This window comes from Pyrus communis, chromosome 14, assembly GCF_963583255.1.
Source record: "Pyrus communis chromosome 14, drPyrComm1.1, whole genome shotgun sequence".
Classification (NCBI taxonomy): Eukaryota; Viridiplantae; Streptophyta; class Magnoliopsida; order Rosales; family Rosaceae; genus Pyrus; species Pyrus communis.
In genome coordinates, this window is record NC_084816.1 from 5,433,050 (window position 1) to 5,448,941 (window position 15,892).

General features: G+C 37.5%; 5 protein-coding genes and 1 non-coding gene across 8 annotated transcripts; 4 read left to right on the top strand and 2 right to left on the bottom strand.

Moving 5' to 3' along the window:
* The first annotated feature begins 1,832 nt into the window (after positions 1-1,832).
* On the top strand, positions 1,833-3,922 carry LOC137714941 (universal stress protein PHOS32-like). Its single transcript, XM_068454104.1, has 4 exons — positions 1,833-2,144; positions 2,269-2,378; positions 2,671-2,789; positions 3,203-3,922. Exons 1-4 carry the CDS (start codon positions 1,967-1,969, stop codon positions 3,282-3,284), a joined length of 489 nt encoding a protein of 162 aa, XP_068310205.1. The 5' UTR covers positions 1,833-1,966; the 3' UTR covers positions 3,285-3,922.
* A 482-nt stretch (positions 3,923-4,404) lies between these two features.
* On the top strand, positions 4,405-4,476 carry TRNAD-GUC (transfer RNA aspartic acid (anticodon GUC)). Its single transcript has one exon. It is a non-coding gene; the product is annotated as a tRNA-Asp (tRNA).
* A 220-nt stretch (positions 4,477-4,696) lies between these two features.
* On the top strand, positions 4,697-5,349 carry LOC137714942 (uncharacterized). Its single transcript, XM_068454105.1, has one exon. It carries the CDS (start codon positions 4,769-4,771, stop codon positions 5,330-5,332), a length of 564 nt encoding a protein of 187 aa, XP_068310206.1. The 5' UTR covers positions 4,697-4,768; the 3' UTR covers positions 5,333-5,349.
* A 928-nt stretch (positions 5,350-6,277) lies between these two features.
* Positions 6,278-8,288, top strand: LOC137714252 (uncharacterized). The gene has a single exon (XM_068453509.1). It carries the CDS (start codon positions 6,278-6,280, stop codon positions 7,601-7,603), a length of 1,326 nt encoding a protein of 441 aa, XP_068309610.1. The 3' UTR covers positions 7,604-8,288.
* LOC137714943 (uncharacterized) lies at positions 7,874-11,552 on the bottom strand. The gene is made up of 6 exons (XM_068454106.1): positions 10,484-11,552; positions 9,437-9,527; positions 8,926-9,092; positions 8,731-8,806; positions 8,575-8,636; positions 7,874-8,335 (listed from the first exon to the last, which is right to left on the bottom strand). The coding sequence occupies exons 1-5, from the start codon at positions 10,613-10,615 to the stop codon at positions 8,620-8,622; spliced, it is 483 nt and encodes a 160-aa protein (XP_068310207.1). The 5' UTR covers positions 10,616-11,552; the 3' UTR covers positions 7,874-8,335; positions 8,575-8,619.
* Positions 11,553-13,539: 1,987 nt separating this feature from the next.
* LOC137714945 (protein THYLAKOID ASSEMBLY 8-like, chloroplastic) lies at positions 13,540-15,865 on the bottom strand. 3 transcript variants are annotated; one of them, XM_068454109.1, is made up of 3 exons: positions 15,303-15,865; positions 14,090-14,483; positions 13,540-13,671 (listed from the first exon to the last, which is right to left on the bottom strand). In XM_068454109.1, the coding sequence occupies exons 1-2, from the start codon at positions 15,678-15,680 to the stop codon at positions 14,091-14,093; spliced, it is 771 nt and encodes a 256-aa protein (XP_068310210.1). In that variant the 5' UTR covers positions 15,681-15,865; the 3' UTR covers positions 13,540-13,671; position 14,090. The 3 variants fall into 3 exon arrangements, with proteins under 3 accessions (XP_068310210.1, XP_068310211.1, XP_068310209.1); XM_068454110.1 differs by lacking the exon at positions 13,540-13,671 and adding an exon at positions 13,745-13,974; XM_068454108.1 differs by lacking the exon at positions 13,540-13,671 and having other exon boundaries at positions 13,745-14,483; positions 15,303-15,862.
* Positions 15,866-15,892: the final 27 nt, after the last annotated feature.

Sequence of the window (15,892 nt, forward strand, 5' to 3'; positions counted from 1 at the left end):
ATTCTTCTAATGAGCAATATAAATCCGGTTGAACATTAGCATTTGTCTCCCTTTGTCGAAACGATTGGATTGAACCAATACAAACGATTGGATTTGAAAAAATAACCTATAAATTCAAGGTATATTGAAAGTAAATGAGAATGATTTTTTATTTTGATGGGATTAGAAAAAAATTAGACATGAATCAAACTTCTTCCTGCTAATTCTCTCATTTTGGGGAGGTTGGAATAGATCATTTTTCTTCTTAAGTAATCATTTTCCTACCTCTAAGTTGTTCACATTTTTTGTAATTTCTTCACCAACATCCTTAAAAATAATTCATGTAATTATCATTACATTATTAACATAGACTCATGTTTACTTAACATAAATGTGAAAAAAAAATATGAATCGTAGAGCTTAAAGTAGGAGAAGTAAGGAAAGGAAATTAGATCAACTAGCCCCTCGTTGATCAAATTCCTTATTTTTAGAATTACAGAATTTAAGGGAAAACTTGCACTTTTTTTATTTTTTAAGTGTAAGTAAACGCAGAGAAAAGTTAAGGAATGAAATCATTCATTTACCCATATTTTAGTACACACATGGACATGTAGAATCAAAATGATTCTAAACATGTCCAATTTCGAATGTCAAATTCTAATTCCTTGCGTGCATGATACTATGCCAACTTTGAGTTAGTCAAAACATTTAGCCTATGTTTTTGGATGAGGAAATTCCAAGTTCCAAGAGATTGAGCGCATCTAAAACAAAATGTTAGATGAAAGGGTTAGAAAAGCCTTCTCCATTAGAATTGCAAAAGTATATAATTGAAAGAAGCATTTACAAATATCTTACGCATACGTTTACAATAATACAACATTTTTAATAACCTTTATCTAACATTTATGGTGATTTTCTTACTAACTTGGCCTCAATCCTTTCGAGCTTAGAATTTCTCAGTTATGTCTTCACTTTATTACAAAGTGACATGGATTTAAAGTTGTAGACTAATCAGAAGAATAAAAATACAAAGAAAAGTTAGACAAGAAAACAAGGCGGTTTCAAACTTTCAAAGTTTCAAACCTTCTGGGAGATTATTCTCATTTATCTTCAGTCTCCACCCGAATTGTACTATATACACAGTTGCTTCATCAAGTGGACTGTTTGCTGAGATGTCTTGCTCAATATTCAATCAAAGGGCCGCTCTCTCAATCATTATCATTAAGGAATTGATCATATACCTTCACATAATACAGTTGCCAAGTTGCACCCGACGACAAACAGTCCCCAACACATAAAATAACAGATCATTATGTCAAGACTCATGAGTGAGATGTTCGCGACCAAAGTTTTGAACTGGGATTATCGTACTGTCACATAATATAATATATATATAGACGGTAAATTATAATTCATGTTAAAAATTTACTTGTCATATAATGAATTTATACTTTAAGATAAATTACTACATTCCGTAATATACAAGACTCTAATATTATGTGTCGATATGACCAAATAGAACTTAAAGAGACAATTGTTTTGAGTCCCTTATTTTCTCAAGACATAGAAATGAACCAAATCCAGCCACATTCTCAGGATGTACAAATGAACCAAACCGAGCCAAAGTATTCACAACTCTATTTACTAAACGAACCTTACAGTGGCACACTCGCAGTTCATACAATTTGTTTGCTTATGCGAGTAACTTCAAAATTTGGGGTAAGCAATCAAACCACATAGTTTCTAACTTTTTACGCATGTGGCATGTGGCGTGGATTACAGATATACATCAAAATACAAGGCTCTGTTGACTTTAATATGCAAAGCCTAACTACCAAAAGTTCAACGCTCATATCTATCTACTAGTTTTTTTGTTATTGTACTCCTTGGTATTGCCATAAGTTGTTCAACTATCAAGTATCAAGGCTGAAGGCTTTCCAACATTGGTTTGTAATTCACTCTAATTGGTTTGGTGTTTTTCGATATCATGACAAGGGATAGGAAAATAGGGGTAGCCCTAGATTTCTCAAAAGGATGCAAGATTGCTCTAAAATGGGCCATCGATAATCTGAGCCATGAAAAGGGCGATACCTTGTATGTCATCCATGTCAAGGCCTCCCAAGGCGCAGAGAGTCGCAGCATTCTTTGGTCTTCAACCGGATCACGTACTCTACTATAATTTTCATGATCTTATTGCTTCAAAATTTTATCTTATTTATTCATTATATATAGTATTTTCTGTCTTATGATTTTGATTTGTTGAGCTTGTGATTGGATGTTTGTTCGCAGCTCTGATTCCGTTCACGGAGTTCCGCGAAAAATCGGTGATGGTGAAGTACGAGGTTGAGCTTGATGCAGAGGTCGTGGAGTTGCTTGAGACTGCGTCTAGGCAGAAACATGTATGTGTTGTTTCTGTATTCATCCCCACTTTAGTTAATGTAATTGCCGGACTATGAATTTGAACTATTAATTATGCTACTTCTTGTCAAAATCTGTGACTCGACAACAAATATATTTATCAAACAAAATAAACTTAAAACTTGACAGATATCTAACATATTATGTTAGACAGTTAGTCTGTTATCAAACGTTAAAACGAGAATTCAATTAACGAATGATCTTGGTAGATCATTTGACATGACACAATATCTGACTGTCTAATAAGAGGACATTTCCAATAATAATATATAGGTGACTGTCGTGGCGAAGCTCTACTGGGGAGATGCAAGAGAAAAACTTTGTGGGGCAGCCGAAGAACTAAAGCTTGACTGCTTGGTCATTGGCAGCAGGGGCCTTGGTACCATCCAAAGGTAAATTAACATAGAACCATACATTAGTATACGCTACTACAGAAAAGTGTTTTTTCAACGAAAGCTTATTCGTTGCACAAAGAGAAATTTCGTCGCTTGAAAATGAGCGACGAAAATTCCGTCACCCCAAAGTTTGAGACACAAACCTTTGCGCGAAAAATCTTTATATTTCGTCACGCAATAGACTTTGCAAGATGAAATTTAGATCTGAAAAACTTCGTCTTGTGAAACTTATCACGACGGACATACTTTGTTGCTCGAAACTTTAGGCAACGAAAAATAATCCATCGTTAAAAAATAAGGTGACTGGTGAAACCTATAGTGACGCAAACACTTGATGCTCCATATTAATTAGAATCATAATTCACAGTATTAACCTTGGTATACATTTATTTTTGTTGAATATATGTTAGGGTGCTGCTGGGAAGTGTGTCCAGCTACGTTATGGCAAATGCAAAGTGCCCCGTTACCGTTGTCAAGGATCATAGTGTTTGATTGGATGTTGAATTGCTTGTAGCAAAATGTTAATTTTATAAATGCAAAGTCCAAGGATGTGTTCAATAATTTAATCTTTGTTTGTATGAAACTACGCATTGCTGTATCCAGTTTGGATAATGATTTGAATTATGTGTGTGGTTCCCTATTTTCATTTAGTTATATTTATAAAGAATGCTTTTGATGTGTGAAGTGCAAAATTAGCCCTAAAACATGAGAAACCTCATCATGCTAAATTATGATTAATTTTCCCAAATCAAACAAGAGACGACAATGAATACTTATCTACTTTGAAGGAAAATTCTTAAAAACCTAATCCCTTTTTTCTCCCATTTTTTCTCTCCAACTATGTGACACTCAATATTGTACACTACATTAGATTGGAAAGCAAAATTATATAGACCATCTTTTTCTACCACATTAGTGTGTCATTTCATATGGCAAGTGATGTGTACAAGTCGTGTCAATTAATGAATTTATGTCATTAGTTATTGGTTGTAAACATCACTTGTCGCATGAGATGATACACTAATGTGGTATAAAAATGTAATCTCCCTAACATTACTCTTATATCGATGGCCTCTTTATTTGAGTGACACTATTTTGGTTGTCAAACCTAATCCCTTGGATAAATATATATATGGTTGGCTTATTTTTTTTTTTTGGTCAAACGATAGAAATTACATGGATTCTCCTAATAAACATTTACATCTTCAGCAACAGGATTAAATGCCCATTTGGAAAATAACAGATCCCATTTATGCGTACCTCCAACTTTTGCTACATATATGTTTGGCCTTTTAGTCGGCCTAAAGTGTTCAGATATTTTCTTATGCCAATTGCCAAGGGGTTATAGTTGCTAGTTTTATCATATGGATAGTTTTAGACACTCAATATTAGAGAACTTTGAGCAATTAATTATGAAGAGAAAGATTGCAAGCATAAAGATGATCCACTCAAGCAGCATGCACGTGACTAGAGATTCAAATAAGTTAATCACTACGGCTTCTTAATTTGTTGTTCTATCAATTAAACTTAATAACTTGAGTTAATTCAGACATTTTCCCAAAAGTAAAAGCTGATTTATAATATCTTTTATATGATAATCCAACATTAACAAGTCGTTGTAGTATAGTGGTAAGTATTCCCGCCTGTCACGCGGGTGACCCGGGTTCGATCCCCGGCAACGGCGTATCACTTTTGCTTTTCCTTATTTTTTCTTATGTCTTTCTCCACAACTTTCAAACTCTCACATGTCTTTCGCTTGTATCCCCTTCCAAGTTCCTTGCCTGAAAAAACACGCTACCCACATAAACACACACGCTAAACCCCCGATTCCAAATTTCAATCTTCTAAACCACTCCACAATCATCAACACACCCAAAAAAACTCCCATTAAATCACAAAAAAAGAACAAAAAAAAAAATGTTTTCTCCCTTTTCTTTTCCACCACCTACACCGCCACCAAACCCACGAATCCGAAAATGTCCGCCGCGTCACGGTGCTGTCCAATATCCACCACTCGCATCCACATCATGGCCTTAGACGGAATCGTCAATGTCAATTCACTCTTCTCATTCGCCCTCTTCGTCGGCCTCGCGTTTTACCCGACCACCGACCCCGCCGACATGCTCATCGGCTCCAACACGGCCTGTGCCGCTGGGGCCTCCTCCGCTGAGGGCCTCATTGCCTTCCACGTGTACTCCTTCAGCTCCTTCCTTTTCTCCAGTCTCGTTGCCTTGGCCCTCAAGCAAGCCATCAAGATCAGCAGAGACATTGGGGAGGACAATGGCGACGGCAGCTCAGTCTCCCACATAGGTCATGTGAACCGGGTGGCTTTGCGGGTCGGGACGCTGGTTTCAGCGTTCGGCTCGGTTTCGGGTTGTGGGTTCTTGGTGGTGGCGCTGGTGGACTTGGTTCAGATCAAATTGGGGAGGTTGGGTTGTGGGAGTCTGTACACTTTGGCTGCAATTGGTCCTCTGGTGACTTTGGTTCCTCTAGCTCTTGTTATATATGTTTTTCTTGTGCTACAAGCTTTTACTAGATAGAAAAGTATTATCAATAAAAAAAGGAAGTTAAAATTGTACAATTTCTTTGCATCTTTAATCATATTTATAAATTGCATGTACATAAATTTAGTATGCAGAACATCATTTTGAAAAAATCTCAGTTGTGATCAATTACATTAACCAATAGATTGATACATGTGATTATTTAGGGTGTAGTATCTTCCTTTAGAGTTTCAATTTTGGGTTCTAAGTATGAAGTTGTGAACCAATTTGAGCTTAGAATCCTAATTCTAAGCTTAAAATTGTGAGTTTAGGTTTGATTATCAAGGGTATAGAATCGCCTTTTAAATTTTTGGTTTTAGGTTTTAAGTACCAAACAGATTCAATTCGGGAATAGAGCTCTAAGTTTAAGCTTTAAATGACGATTTTAAACACTAAAACAAGCAACCAAGATTGGGTAAAAATGAAGTTTTCTCAACGCGTCAGTACCATCGCATTGTGTAGACTAATGTTAAGTAAAAAGTACATTAAAGTTGGTGTTTATGTGAATTTACTAAGGATTAAAATTTGGATAAGTAGGCTAATAATATTAATTTATGAAGTCAATGGATGTTGCTTGTTTTACAAGGTTCGTTAATTCTTCATAAACAATCTATCGAGATTGGCAATTTTTATAGAAACTGCTTCTCTTGAACTTGAAGCTTTGTGGATGCCCCTGTGCAAATACCATTTGAATCAGAAACAGAGGAAAAACGTCTCATTTCGTCACTTCTCCAAATTTTGGTATAGTTGTTCATTTCGTCACTTTTCCAAATTTTGGTATAGTTGTTTTTCTTGCATACTTCTTCCATGGCAAAGGATTCAGTTACTCTGCTCAATTTTCGTGGTCTTTGCGGCATCGTTTCGCTGTTTTGTGTCTGTTCATTATTCTCATTCATTTACTGGTACAGTTACCATAGTCCATGCTACTCTCTATACCCAAAAATGGAGCTCAACCGAAACCAAATCAACGACCTACTTGCATTCCCTTCAGCATGGAACCAGCTTGCTTTTTCCTCAAACCCGCCTCCGAAGCTTCTTAAAATCGCTCTGTTTGTCAAGAAATGGCCTCATAAATCTCAAGCAGGAGGGCTGGAACGGCACGCCTTGACCCTCCACCTTGCCCTTGCCAAAAGAGGTCATGAGCTTCACATCTTTACCGCTTCTCCTTCTTCGAATTCCTCCTTTCCAAGGTACGCGACAAGAAATTTGTATTTTCACCTCTCGAAACCAACAGCTGCTGGTTATCTGGACCAAGCTGTGGTTTGGAAGATGTTTCAAACTCAAAACTCAACAGGAAAGCCTTTTGATGTGATCCACACGGAAAGCGTTGGCCTCCTGCACACTCGATCGCGTAACCAGACAAATCTGGCTGTTTCTTGGCATGGGATTGCATATGAAACTATACATTCGGACATCATACAAGAGCTTTTGCGGAGCCACGAAGAACCACAAGGGTATGCATTGACTGAAAGAATTATGAAGGTTGTTGAAGAGGTGAGGTTTTTCCCCAGTTATGCTCACCACGTTGCTACCAGTGACCATGTCGGAGATGTACTCAAGAGGATTTACATGATCCCTGATGATCGTGTTCACATTATACTTAACGGCGTTGATGAGGAGATTTTCAGGCCAGACATTGCCAAGGGGGAGGATTTTAAGAGAAAGTTTGGGGTGCTGGAATCTAAGATTTTAGTTCTGGGAATGGCTGGGAGGTTGGTGAGGGATAAAGGGCATCCGCTGATGTTCGAGGCATTGAAGCAAATGCTCCAGGAAAATGATGCATTTAGGCAAACTGTTGTTGTTCTGGTTGCTGGAAATGGTCCTTGGGGTGCAAGGTACAGAGATCTCGGAGAAAATATACTAGTTTTGGGGCCACTGGAACAAGCTCAACTTGCTGAGTTCTACAACGCAATTGATATTTTCGTGAACCCGACTCTTCGCGCTCAGGGATTGGATCATACGTTATTGGAGGCAATGCTCTCCGGGAAGCCTGTAATGGCAACGAGGCTTGCCAGCATTACTGGCTCTGTGGTTGTTGGTACAGAAGTGGGATATACATTTTCGCCAACAATAGCTTCACTAAAGAAGATCCTCTATAGAGTTTGGAGTGATGGCAGAGGAGATTTGAAGCAGAAAGGCCAGGCAGCAAGGCAGAGAGGCTTGCAATTGTTCACTGCTACGAAAATGGCGGCTGCTTACGAAAGGCTTTTCCTCTGCATATCCGATGATGAGAAAAGTGGGGAGAACTATTGTCAATATAATCTCTAGTCCCTGAGACTGATCGTGGCACCATCTTGTCACCGGATTTTCAGCGTCAGAAGCAAACTTTTCTAACAAAGAATCGGCATAAGGATAAAAGGCGAGATAGGATTGGAGCTGTGTCTTGTTGTGGTTGAGAATCCAACTCTGGACTAGGCGAGATAGGGTTGAAGCTGTATCTTGTTGTGGTTGAGAAGCCAACTATGGACTAGAGCTGTGTCTTTAACAATTTTTATATACATTAAATTGGCTGATTAGCCAAGTTTCTTATGACAATTTGTTCTCTGCTAAAATTCCATGTATCGTCTAAATATTAAGAACGAACAAGGTTCAATTTTGCTTGACCGGCAACTATGAACACTTTTAATGGAATGGAGATGCATTTACTCTTCAGGAAACCATAGATGTATCATAATCTTAAAACACATTTCATAAGAAACCGTACTCACTTCAAGCGTATCTATGTTCACAATGAAAGAGCAAGAGGCTCATATCCTTCACCTGTGAGTCATCCACAGGCTTTAATTTAACAGAAAAAAGAAAGAAAAAGAACTTCCAAAACTACACACTGAAACAAAATCCAGCGGAGAACCATCATCTTGATAAAAAGTCGAATGAAACAGTTGCCATACCGACATAAAAGTTTGCACTTCATGTCCAGCATCTTTCGCAACCAATGCGCACCTCAGCCGCTTATTTATATTACGCTTTCATACTTAAAAACCCAGGCCTAGTGAATTCCTGCAAAATGGAAATAGATAAGATCTTATTACATCAGCTACTTACGTGTCTCGCGTGATATCTTCACATTATGCCAGGCTTCGTGAATTCGTATAAATTGGCAAGAGGAAAATAGAGATTGCGATTATTTATCATATGAAAGAGAAACGCAATGCTAAAAGACTTTTGATTTAATTAAAGTGTTGAAACAATAAGAGAATCTATTTCGAGAAAAAGGATCTAAGAGTGAATGAACATACCTAGAAAAATAGATGAGAATTCCTACGGCCAGGGAAGGCAAGGTCCTAATAATAGAGCGAACCTGCAGAACCGCAAGTCAGAAGTCCAGACACTGATCTACTCTACAACGTAGATCAAATTATTAATACTACTAATTTCATCTCCAATATCAGTACCTTGCCACCAATTTCCTCGGGCAGCACTGTTCGAGTTGATTCCATTTGGATCATCTTCTCCCCCATCTTTCTTGAACTAATTCAGTCACAAATAACAAACAGAATCAGTTTCTCATATCCTCTAATCCGTTAATCATGCTGATAACGTCGGTATATGTCTATATATTATGTGATTGTCAACTTATCAAGACTCACTATAGGATAGGATCCAGAGGCATGGGTACTTGGGGACTGGGAATACACCTCTTGCCCACCATAGTAAATAGATGAACTTAGATGGCATGGTTCTGCTCTTTCTTCCTGAAGAACTGAACTCCGGTCCTTGTTGGGTAAGCTATAGTGTGCACCTTCGCCACTTATAGCTATATATTTCGAGAAAAATGCAAAGGCCGAGGCAATAAGCTTTAAAAACAAAGTTCAATATCCAACATCAAGAGGTTGTAGAGCATTGCAAAATAAACATACTGTAATCTATATACATTCAACAAGATTTACGAGAAATTCCACATTAAATAGTCATATGCCACTTACCACAGAAAAAGTGAGATACGAGAAATGAGATTAATTAAGCATAAGTTATTCCATTTAAAAGTTTGTTAGTCGGAAACTTTAGACATGGTACAAAATCAACGCTAGGTTCGCTTTCAAAAAAGTATGAACACAAAAATAAAGAAACTAAAATCAGCATAATACAACCCTGCAGTACCTTGCTTGGAGTTCCATGCATGATTTCCCAAGGACGACTGCTTCTGCCAATATTCTGTCAGCTCAGAGCTTGAAGAGTTCCTCCCAACAACCTTAAAATTAGGTAAAAAGTCATACACGAGCATATATATATCCAATAGAAGATTTAGTCAGTGTATCTTAACGACCAAGGAGACTTTCACTTGACAGAACACTAACAAGCAAAGGTGTACAATGGGCCGGACCGAGCTGGTCTTTTGCCGGCATGGAGAAATTTTTAATTATGACAGGAATACGGGTGATACACTACGTATTTTTATGTAAGTGGTGAAAAATTTTACTTTTTAGGTTATTAACATTTTAACACACATATTCCATCATTTGTATAATAACACGTGATGTACCATCTCATGTACCGATCACACTGAAAAATCTCTCGCTGACCTGCATCCTTCAAAAGATCAGTCCGCTTAAAGACGGCCAGTTGTACACCTCCATTAACAATCACCCCCGTTTTTCCGTCCACTGAACTAGAGAATAATGCTATACAAAAGAGCTATGAGTACTATGAGGAAAAAAGTGCTTTTTGTTTTGGGTTGTCAGCTCTCACCCATTTTGGAAAAACTTAACCACCAAATATGCTGTGATCCCAAATCAATGTCTTGCGTAAAAAAACCATAAAACTTTTTCTTTCCCACTTTTGGTATTTCTCTGCCAAATTTTACTTTTCCTTGCTAAGCAATTTTCAGTTCACTATTATAAAGTCAAGAAATTTATAAAAATTTATAATAACAAAGCATATGCATGCACCCAATAAAGAAAATCCCTGGTAACCAAAATCCATCCTTTCCCAATTTCTAATGTTAAATCAACTTTGTTGTTAAGTTGGCTGGACCAGCGTGCTCTTCTTCTGCACTTAAGTTCGAATGTCCCTCTCAGTAGTTTATATTAAATTAGATTGGAATATCACTCCAAATCAAAATAATAAAAAAAAAAAAACATTTAAATCAACCTTACGCAAAAAGTAGAGAGCATAAATATATGAAGGCAGTAGAAGAATCATATGTACCTGTGATGGAGGTGGGAAAATGGAAGCAAAAATCCCAGTAGAAGACTTGTGGGGAGACTCCTTGTCCTTGGCACCAAAAAGATCAGTCAATGAGGAACCTGAATTGCCTTGATTCTTATTGTTACTCTCCATTTCTTACTTCCTTTCTCTCTCTAAGTCAACCAAAAAAACCCAACTCCAGAAAAAAGCACTCTGCAAAAAAGCAGCTTCCAAGAGAAAAACCCAGTTAAAGAAAAAAGCAGATCAGATTTGCAGAGGAATGAAGAAAGAAGAGAGAGAGCACGTGATGAAGATGATGCCACCCAGTATCCAAAACCCAAAATTTATATTGGCACTTGTTCTACGAAAGACGGCACTGCAGGTAGTGCCGCCCATGTCCCATCATCACCCTAAGAAAAAGCAATCCTCTTTCCGTTTCCATGCAACCAAAGATTTGTTTCTCTTTTCATCACAAAAGATTTGGAACTTGCCCTATTGTTTTCCTCACTATGATCATCTTTCTCCCCACACAAACGTAACGGATAAGTGCCACGTGGGCTCCACTCGTCTTGCCAAGTGGACGTATCCCGTAGTGCCACATTTTTTCAGAATGGATAATATGTAGAACGGTTGCAAATCGTAGGACTACATTTGGAGACGATCGAAAGCTTTTGCCTCGTCCTAATGCTAACTCATTAACGTATCTGTACCACCTACTCATAGTAGATGTGCCACAACTTATTTAGCTAAGGCAGTGTAAATCTGCTCGACACCTATGTTTAAATCCCTCCTCCCATGGAGAAAGAAATTTTTATAAAGACACCATATGGTTAGACTTGTTGGGCACCCAAGTTTTCCTCGATGTCACGAGTGGAGAAGATTAACCAAAAACTAGAAAGATTTGAATGATTAAGAGAGAGATAGTGAGCTAGAAAATGAGCCTACACCGCATTTTCTTTTTCTTAATTTAGATCAGATTAATTAAAATATGATCGGAATTTTCAACCCTCATACGAACTGTGAAATATCTAATTGGTATTGAGACTCGATGTCTAGACTCGATTTTTATTTCATCTCCCCCAATGGCCCCCGTTGTGTGATTATATTTTGTGGGATATATAAGTTGAAGACTTCAAGTGAGGGATAGGAGAAATGAATCCAGATGCTTCTGATCCCACAAAGTGGATAACTAGATAAGCTTTGCTTTGTTGGATATGCTTCAAGTAGTGCATGGTCCACCATTCTCTTACCTATTCATATCAAGCCACCAACCCGCAAGTGTTATGTAGGACCATATATAGCTTATTCACATGTAGAAAATCTTCAAATAAAATGTTGACAGTATATTTAGTTGTTCATTCTAGATTTCATAGTTATTACGTGATTTTGCCTAGAGTATTTCACAATAAAAACGAAAGTCTTGCAATAGATATTTAAAAGTTCTTGAGGACTATAACATCAAAACAGGCTATCCACTCGCTGCGTCCAACCTCCACACATGCTTCCATCTCAAGTTCGTGAGGATGTGGGAAATCATATTACTCTATTCGTACTACACAGGCAAGATATTCCAGAACGATGAGATGCCATGACCTAGAAAAAAAGCAGATTGTGTGAACCCGTATTATATATGCAATTTTGTTTGGATATGGGTTTGGTTTGGCGTGGGACTTCTTGTACTAAGTGGGATGCTTACGACAAAGTTGGTACCATTATTGGTTTGAAATAATATGAATTTGAACAGGTTTTGATGATTAAGTTTAAATCTTGATGTGTCACTTTTGCTTAATATAGGTCGGTTGGATGCTAGGAAAATCTCTTTTAAGGTGGAACTCTTCAAAAATTCTCCATCACATCATGTTTTCTGTACAATATTTTATAATGTTGACATGAGAATTGTGCAAAAAACATGATGTGACATAGTCTATGTAGAGTCCTACTTTTGAGAGAGTCTCCTTAGCATTTCTCTTTCTTTAGCAAAAATTCTCGATCTTTTGATCATTGATGATGGCAGAGAGTTCATAGAGAATCTCACTTTGAGAAAGCCTCCTTAGCATTTCTCAACCAAGGAAAACTCGGTGTCACCTCATGTTTTTAGCACAATGTTTTATAATATTAGCACGAGAATTGATGTTATACTGTGAGATAATAAAGAGTCCATAAATAGTCTCACTTTGAAAAAACCTTAGTGAAGAGACACTAATCCCAACTGATAATCTTTATCTTTACTACTATAAAGCCAACACAAAGTCATCATATATTAATATTAACCTCCCACTAAGTATACAATAACAATTTAAAGTAAATGAGTAAAAGTGCAAAATAAAAGTAGCATTGTCACTTTACTTTGAATAGAAGGGTTAGAAATATGAATTATTCTCATTCGAATGTCCACTTGCAATAAAAGAATCAAAGACAGTTGGAATTCACCTAGGATTAGGATTGGCATGACAAGAAACACTAAGGAGATTCTTTTAAAAGTGAGACTCTCCATAAATTTTCTCTATCATCTCATGTTTTTGTTATAATGTTTATATTGTTGGTACGAGAATTAACATTAAACTGTGAAGTGGTGGAAAGTCCATAGAGAGTCCTACTTTGATATAATCTCTTTAGCATTAACATCAAAATGTGATGGGTCAAATAAAATGTGATGGGTCATTCTTGGTTTTTGAGGAATAAGACTTGGGGAACTTTTGTATTCCATCTTTTTCGGTTCCCCTTCTGATCGTGCAATGTTGCACAATGATGGGAATCGTCTCCTTTCTAGTTCAACCTTTAATATCAACTTTACTGAAAATCAACCAAATAAAATATCATTAATTGTTCATTTAACTTTGTTAAAATTTAAGTGTTCAACTAAATAACAATAATCTATATCATTAGATGACTAAACGATTTAGGATTTGATTGATTTCTACCAAAGTTGACCTTTAAAGGGGGACTTCGAAAATAATGGTGATCATCATACAACATTGTAGGATGAAAAGGAGAGCCAGATGAGAAGGAGAGGCAAAAAAGTGAAATGAGAATGTTCAAATGAGAAAGTAACAATCTTCGAAAAATTGTAAATCAATGTTTTTCTTAGCAAAGAGCTCTTACTAGACAATTACATTACCATAGAAAGCCCACTTTGAATTCAGTGAGGCCCAATCCAGTTTAAACCCGACCCAAAACCAAGTCATTGCTTCCAAGTATTACTGCAGCCTCTTAATTTCGGAGATTAGCAGTGCCAAGATACAAAGGGTGCAAAAACAACAATCAATCATATACATGCTCATCTATGTCAACACAGACAGGTCAAAAATTCACACGCCTCCAAGAACATTTACAAAATATGAAAAGTTCCGTTCCAAGAACTCCGATCTTCGATACTTTAAAAAGAAGGAACAATTTTACATGTCATTTTATGGGATAAACCACCTAAAGGTTTTACCAGGCAATCCATCATCCTATAATAGGTTGGGATACAACGACCCCCCCCCCAATGAAGAGAAAGAAAAATTCAAGCCCTGAAACCAAATAAATTTTAATTGGGACGATGAAATCAATATAACATCTGTGTGGTGAGAAGCGCGTGCTAATTCTACAACAGATAGAAGTAGGAGCAAAGCATAGAATGCAGACCTCAGCCGCGCATGCCAAATATCTCTTCTGGGGGATCGTACACATGCTGTTCGGGAAACAGCTCCTCAAAGTCTTGCTTGACTCTGTTTCTCAAGAGGGGATGTGGCAGAAGTCCCTTCAACAAAATCCGGAATGGCAGCTCCTCCGGTGGATCTGGAGACTGCTTCATGTCCTCATATATGTTCATCGCATCTGCTGGACAACCAGAGTTCAAAAAACCCCTGATAACTTCTGTATATGTTTGAGAATCAGGAAATAGATCCTCCTTTTTCAAGCTGTCCCACAGTAGCATAACATCCTCCATTTTCTTAGATCTTGCCAATGCAATAATCAAGTCCTTGTACAGATAGACATCCGGTTTGTACCAGTCTTGCCTTCGAATCACGTTAAATACCTGAAAATTCACCGAGTCGCTTGTAACTCCAATAAACAAACACATATGTTCATTGCATATGCATTTAAACAGAAATAAAGATGGTGCAGTCCAGAAGGAATTTCATTTCAAATAACGGTCTAAATCCAATTTTCCTCTTGGGTATTCTGATAAACAAGTCTGAAAAACCACAGCATACCTGCATTGTGGTTTTGCATTTAACACAGACAACAATTAAATTTGAAAACACCATTGTGTATTTGAAGAGTTGGGTTTCAACCTAACTTCTTGAAGGAAATAATAAATCAGCAATTCAAAATCAAATTAGTCTTGTTTTTCGCAAATTCAAACGGGAAATATGGCAGTGAATGTTAATATGGTCGTCTGGACTCTAGAGAAATTTTTCGGCATATCACCATTACTAGCTATTTCAAAATCCAGAAAGCTATTATAGCACCTATAACTACAAGTGAAAAAATGCCCGTTTTGAGTCAAAGATGGATTTGGCCACGAAAACCATGTCGCTCTGTTCACGCTTTATGAACACAGGAATACCCAGAAATACTTACACGAAAGCTATGCATTTTCTTCTAATACTATTAAACATACTGACAAAGCATATTTGAAGGTGCCCAAGAGCGCACATAGAGCCAGGCATTCAATCAAACACATTGCGTGCAACCCACTGATCCCCTTTTTGGCAACAATCATAAACTAGCAACAGATAAGTGGATTCACACAGCACAAATTCAACACCGCGAGTACAAATTTCACAACAACCCAGAAGATTAAATGCCAAAAAAAAAAAAATCTCAAAATTTAATCACAGAAATTCGATACCTTAATTGCCAAAGCAACTTCTTCCTGGCGCTCGAGCTCCGTGAGCACAGCAATCATATCCATCTTCAGAAGCCTCAAAACGTGGGTCTTGACAAACTTCCCAAGCTTCTCTTCGTCGTCCTTGAACCGTTTCAAACCCGAGATTACGAAAAGCGCTTCTTTGCCAATCAGCTTCTTGCCCCTCCAGAGCGGTCCTCTGGGCCTCCCGTCGTGATACAGCTTGAACCCAAAAATGGGTCTCCATGATTTGATTTCGAGCTCTGGAATTGGAGAGTTTAGAAGCAATAGGGTCGTTTTGATTGGTGTTGTTTTTAGGTTTTGAATGAGTATTGAGGAGAAAAATGATGACTTTGATCGCGAAAATGCGCGAGTCGCCATTGGAGGTGTGATGAAGGGGATGAGTTGGTCGGTGAGTGTGGGATTGATGAAGGGTTTGTTTGGGAAATGAGAAATTATGGCTTCTCCTTGTTTTGGAGAGGGGTTAGGCGCAGGGGTTTTGGCGTAGGGCTTTACATCGCAGGTAGAAACCTTCTTATGAAAAATAAGGGTTTAATGTAATTCTTATTGTAATTTATTTATTTTGCTACAAA

Coding starts and splice junctions, on each gene's coding strand:
- LOC137714945 (XM_068454109.1), bottom strand. CDS start 15,680: ATGGCGACTCGCGCATTTTCGCGATCAAAGTCATCATTTTTCTCCTCA. Junction 14,484..15,302: donor AAGTTGCTTTGGCAATTAAG/GTATCGAATTTC, acceptor GTGAATTTTCAG/GTATTTAACGTGATTCGAAG.
- LOC137714942 (XM_068454105.1), top strand. CDS start 4,769: ATGTCCGCCGCGTCACGGTGCTGTCCAATATCCACCACTCGCATCCAC.
- LOC137714252 (XM_068453509.1), top strand. CDS start 6,278: ATGGAGCTCAACCGAAACCAAATCAACGACCTACTTGCATTCCCTTCA.
- LOC137714941 (XM_068454104.1), top strand. CDS start 1,967: ATGACAAGGGATAGGAAAATAGGGGTAGCCCTAGATTTCTCAAAAGGA. Junction 2,379..2,670: donor CTGCGTCTAGGCAGAAACAT/GTATGTGTTGTT, acceptor AATAATATATAG/GTGACTGTCGTGGCGAAGCT. Junction 2,790..3,202: donor GGCCTTGGTACCATCCAAAG/GTAAATTAACAT, acceptor AATATATGTTAG/GGTGCTGCTGGGAAGTGTGT.
- LOC137714943 (XM_068454106.1), bottom strand. CDS start 10,615: ATGGAGAGTAACAATAAGAATCAAGGCAATTCAGGTTCCTCATTGACT. Junction 9,528..10,483: donor TTTTCCCACCTCCATCACAG/GTACATATGATT, acceptor CCTAATTTTAAG/GTTGTTGGGAGGAACTCTTC. Junction 9,093..9,436: donor TGCATGGAACTCCAAGCAAG/GTACTGCAGGGT, acceptor CGAAATATATAG/CTATAAGTGGCGAAGGTGCA.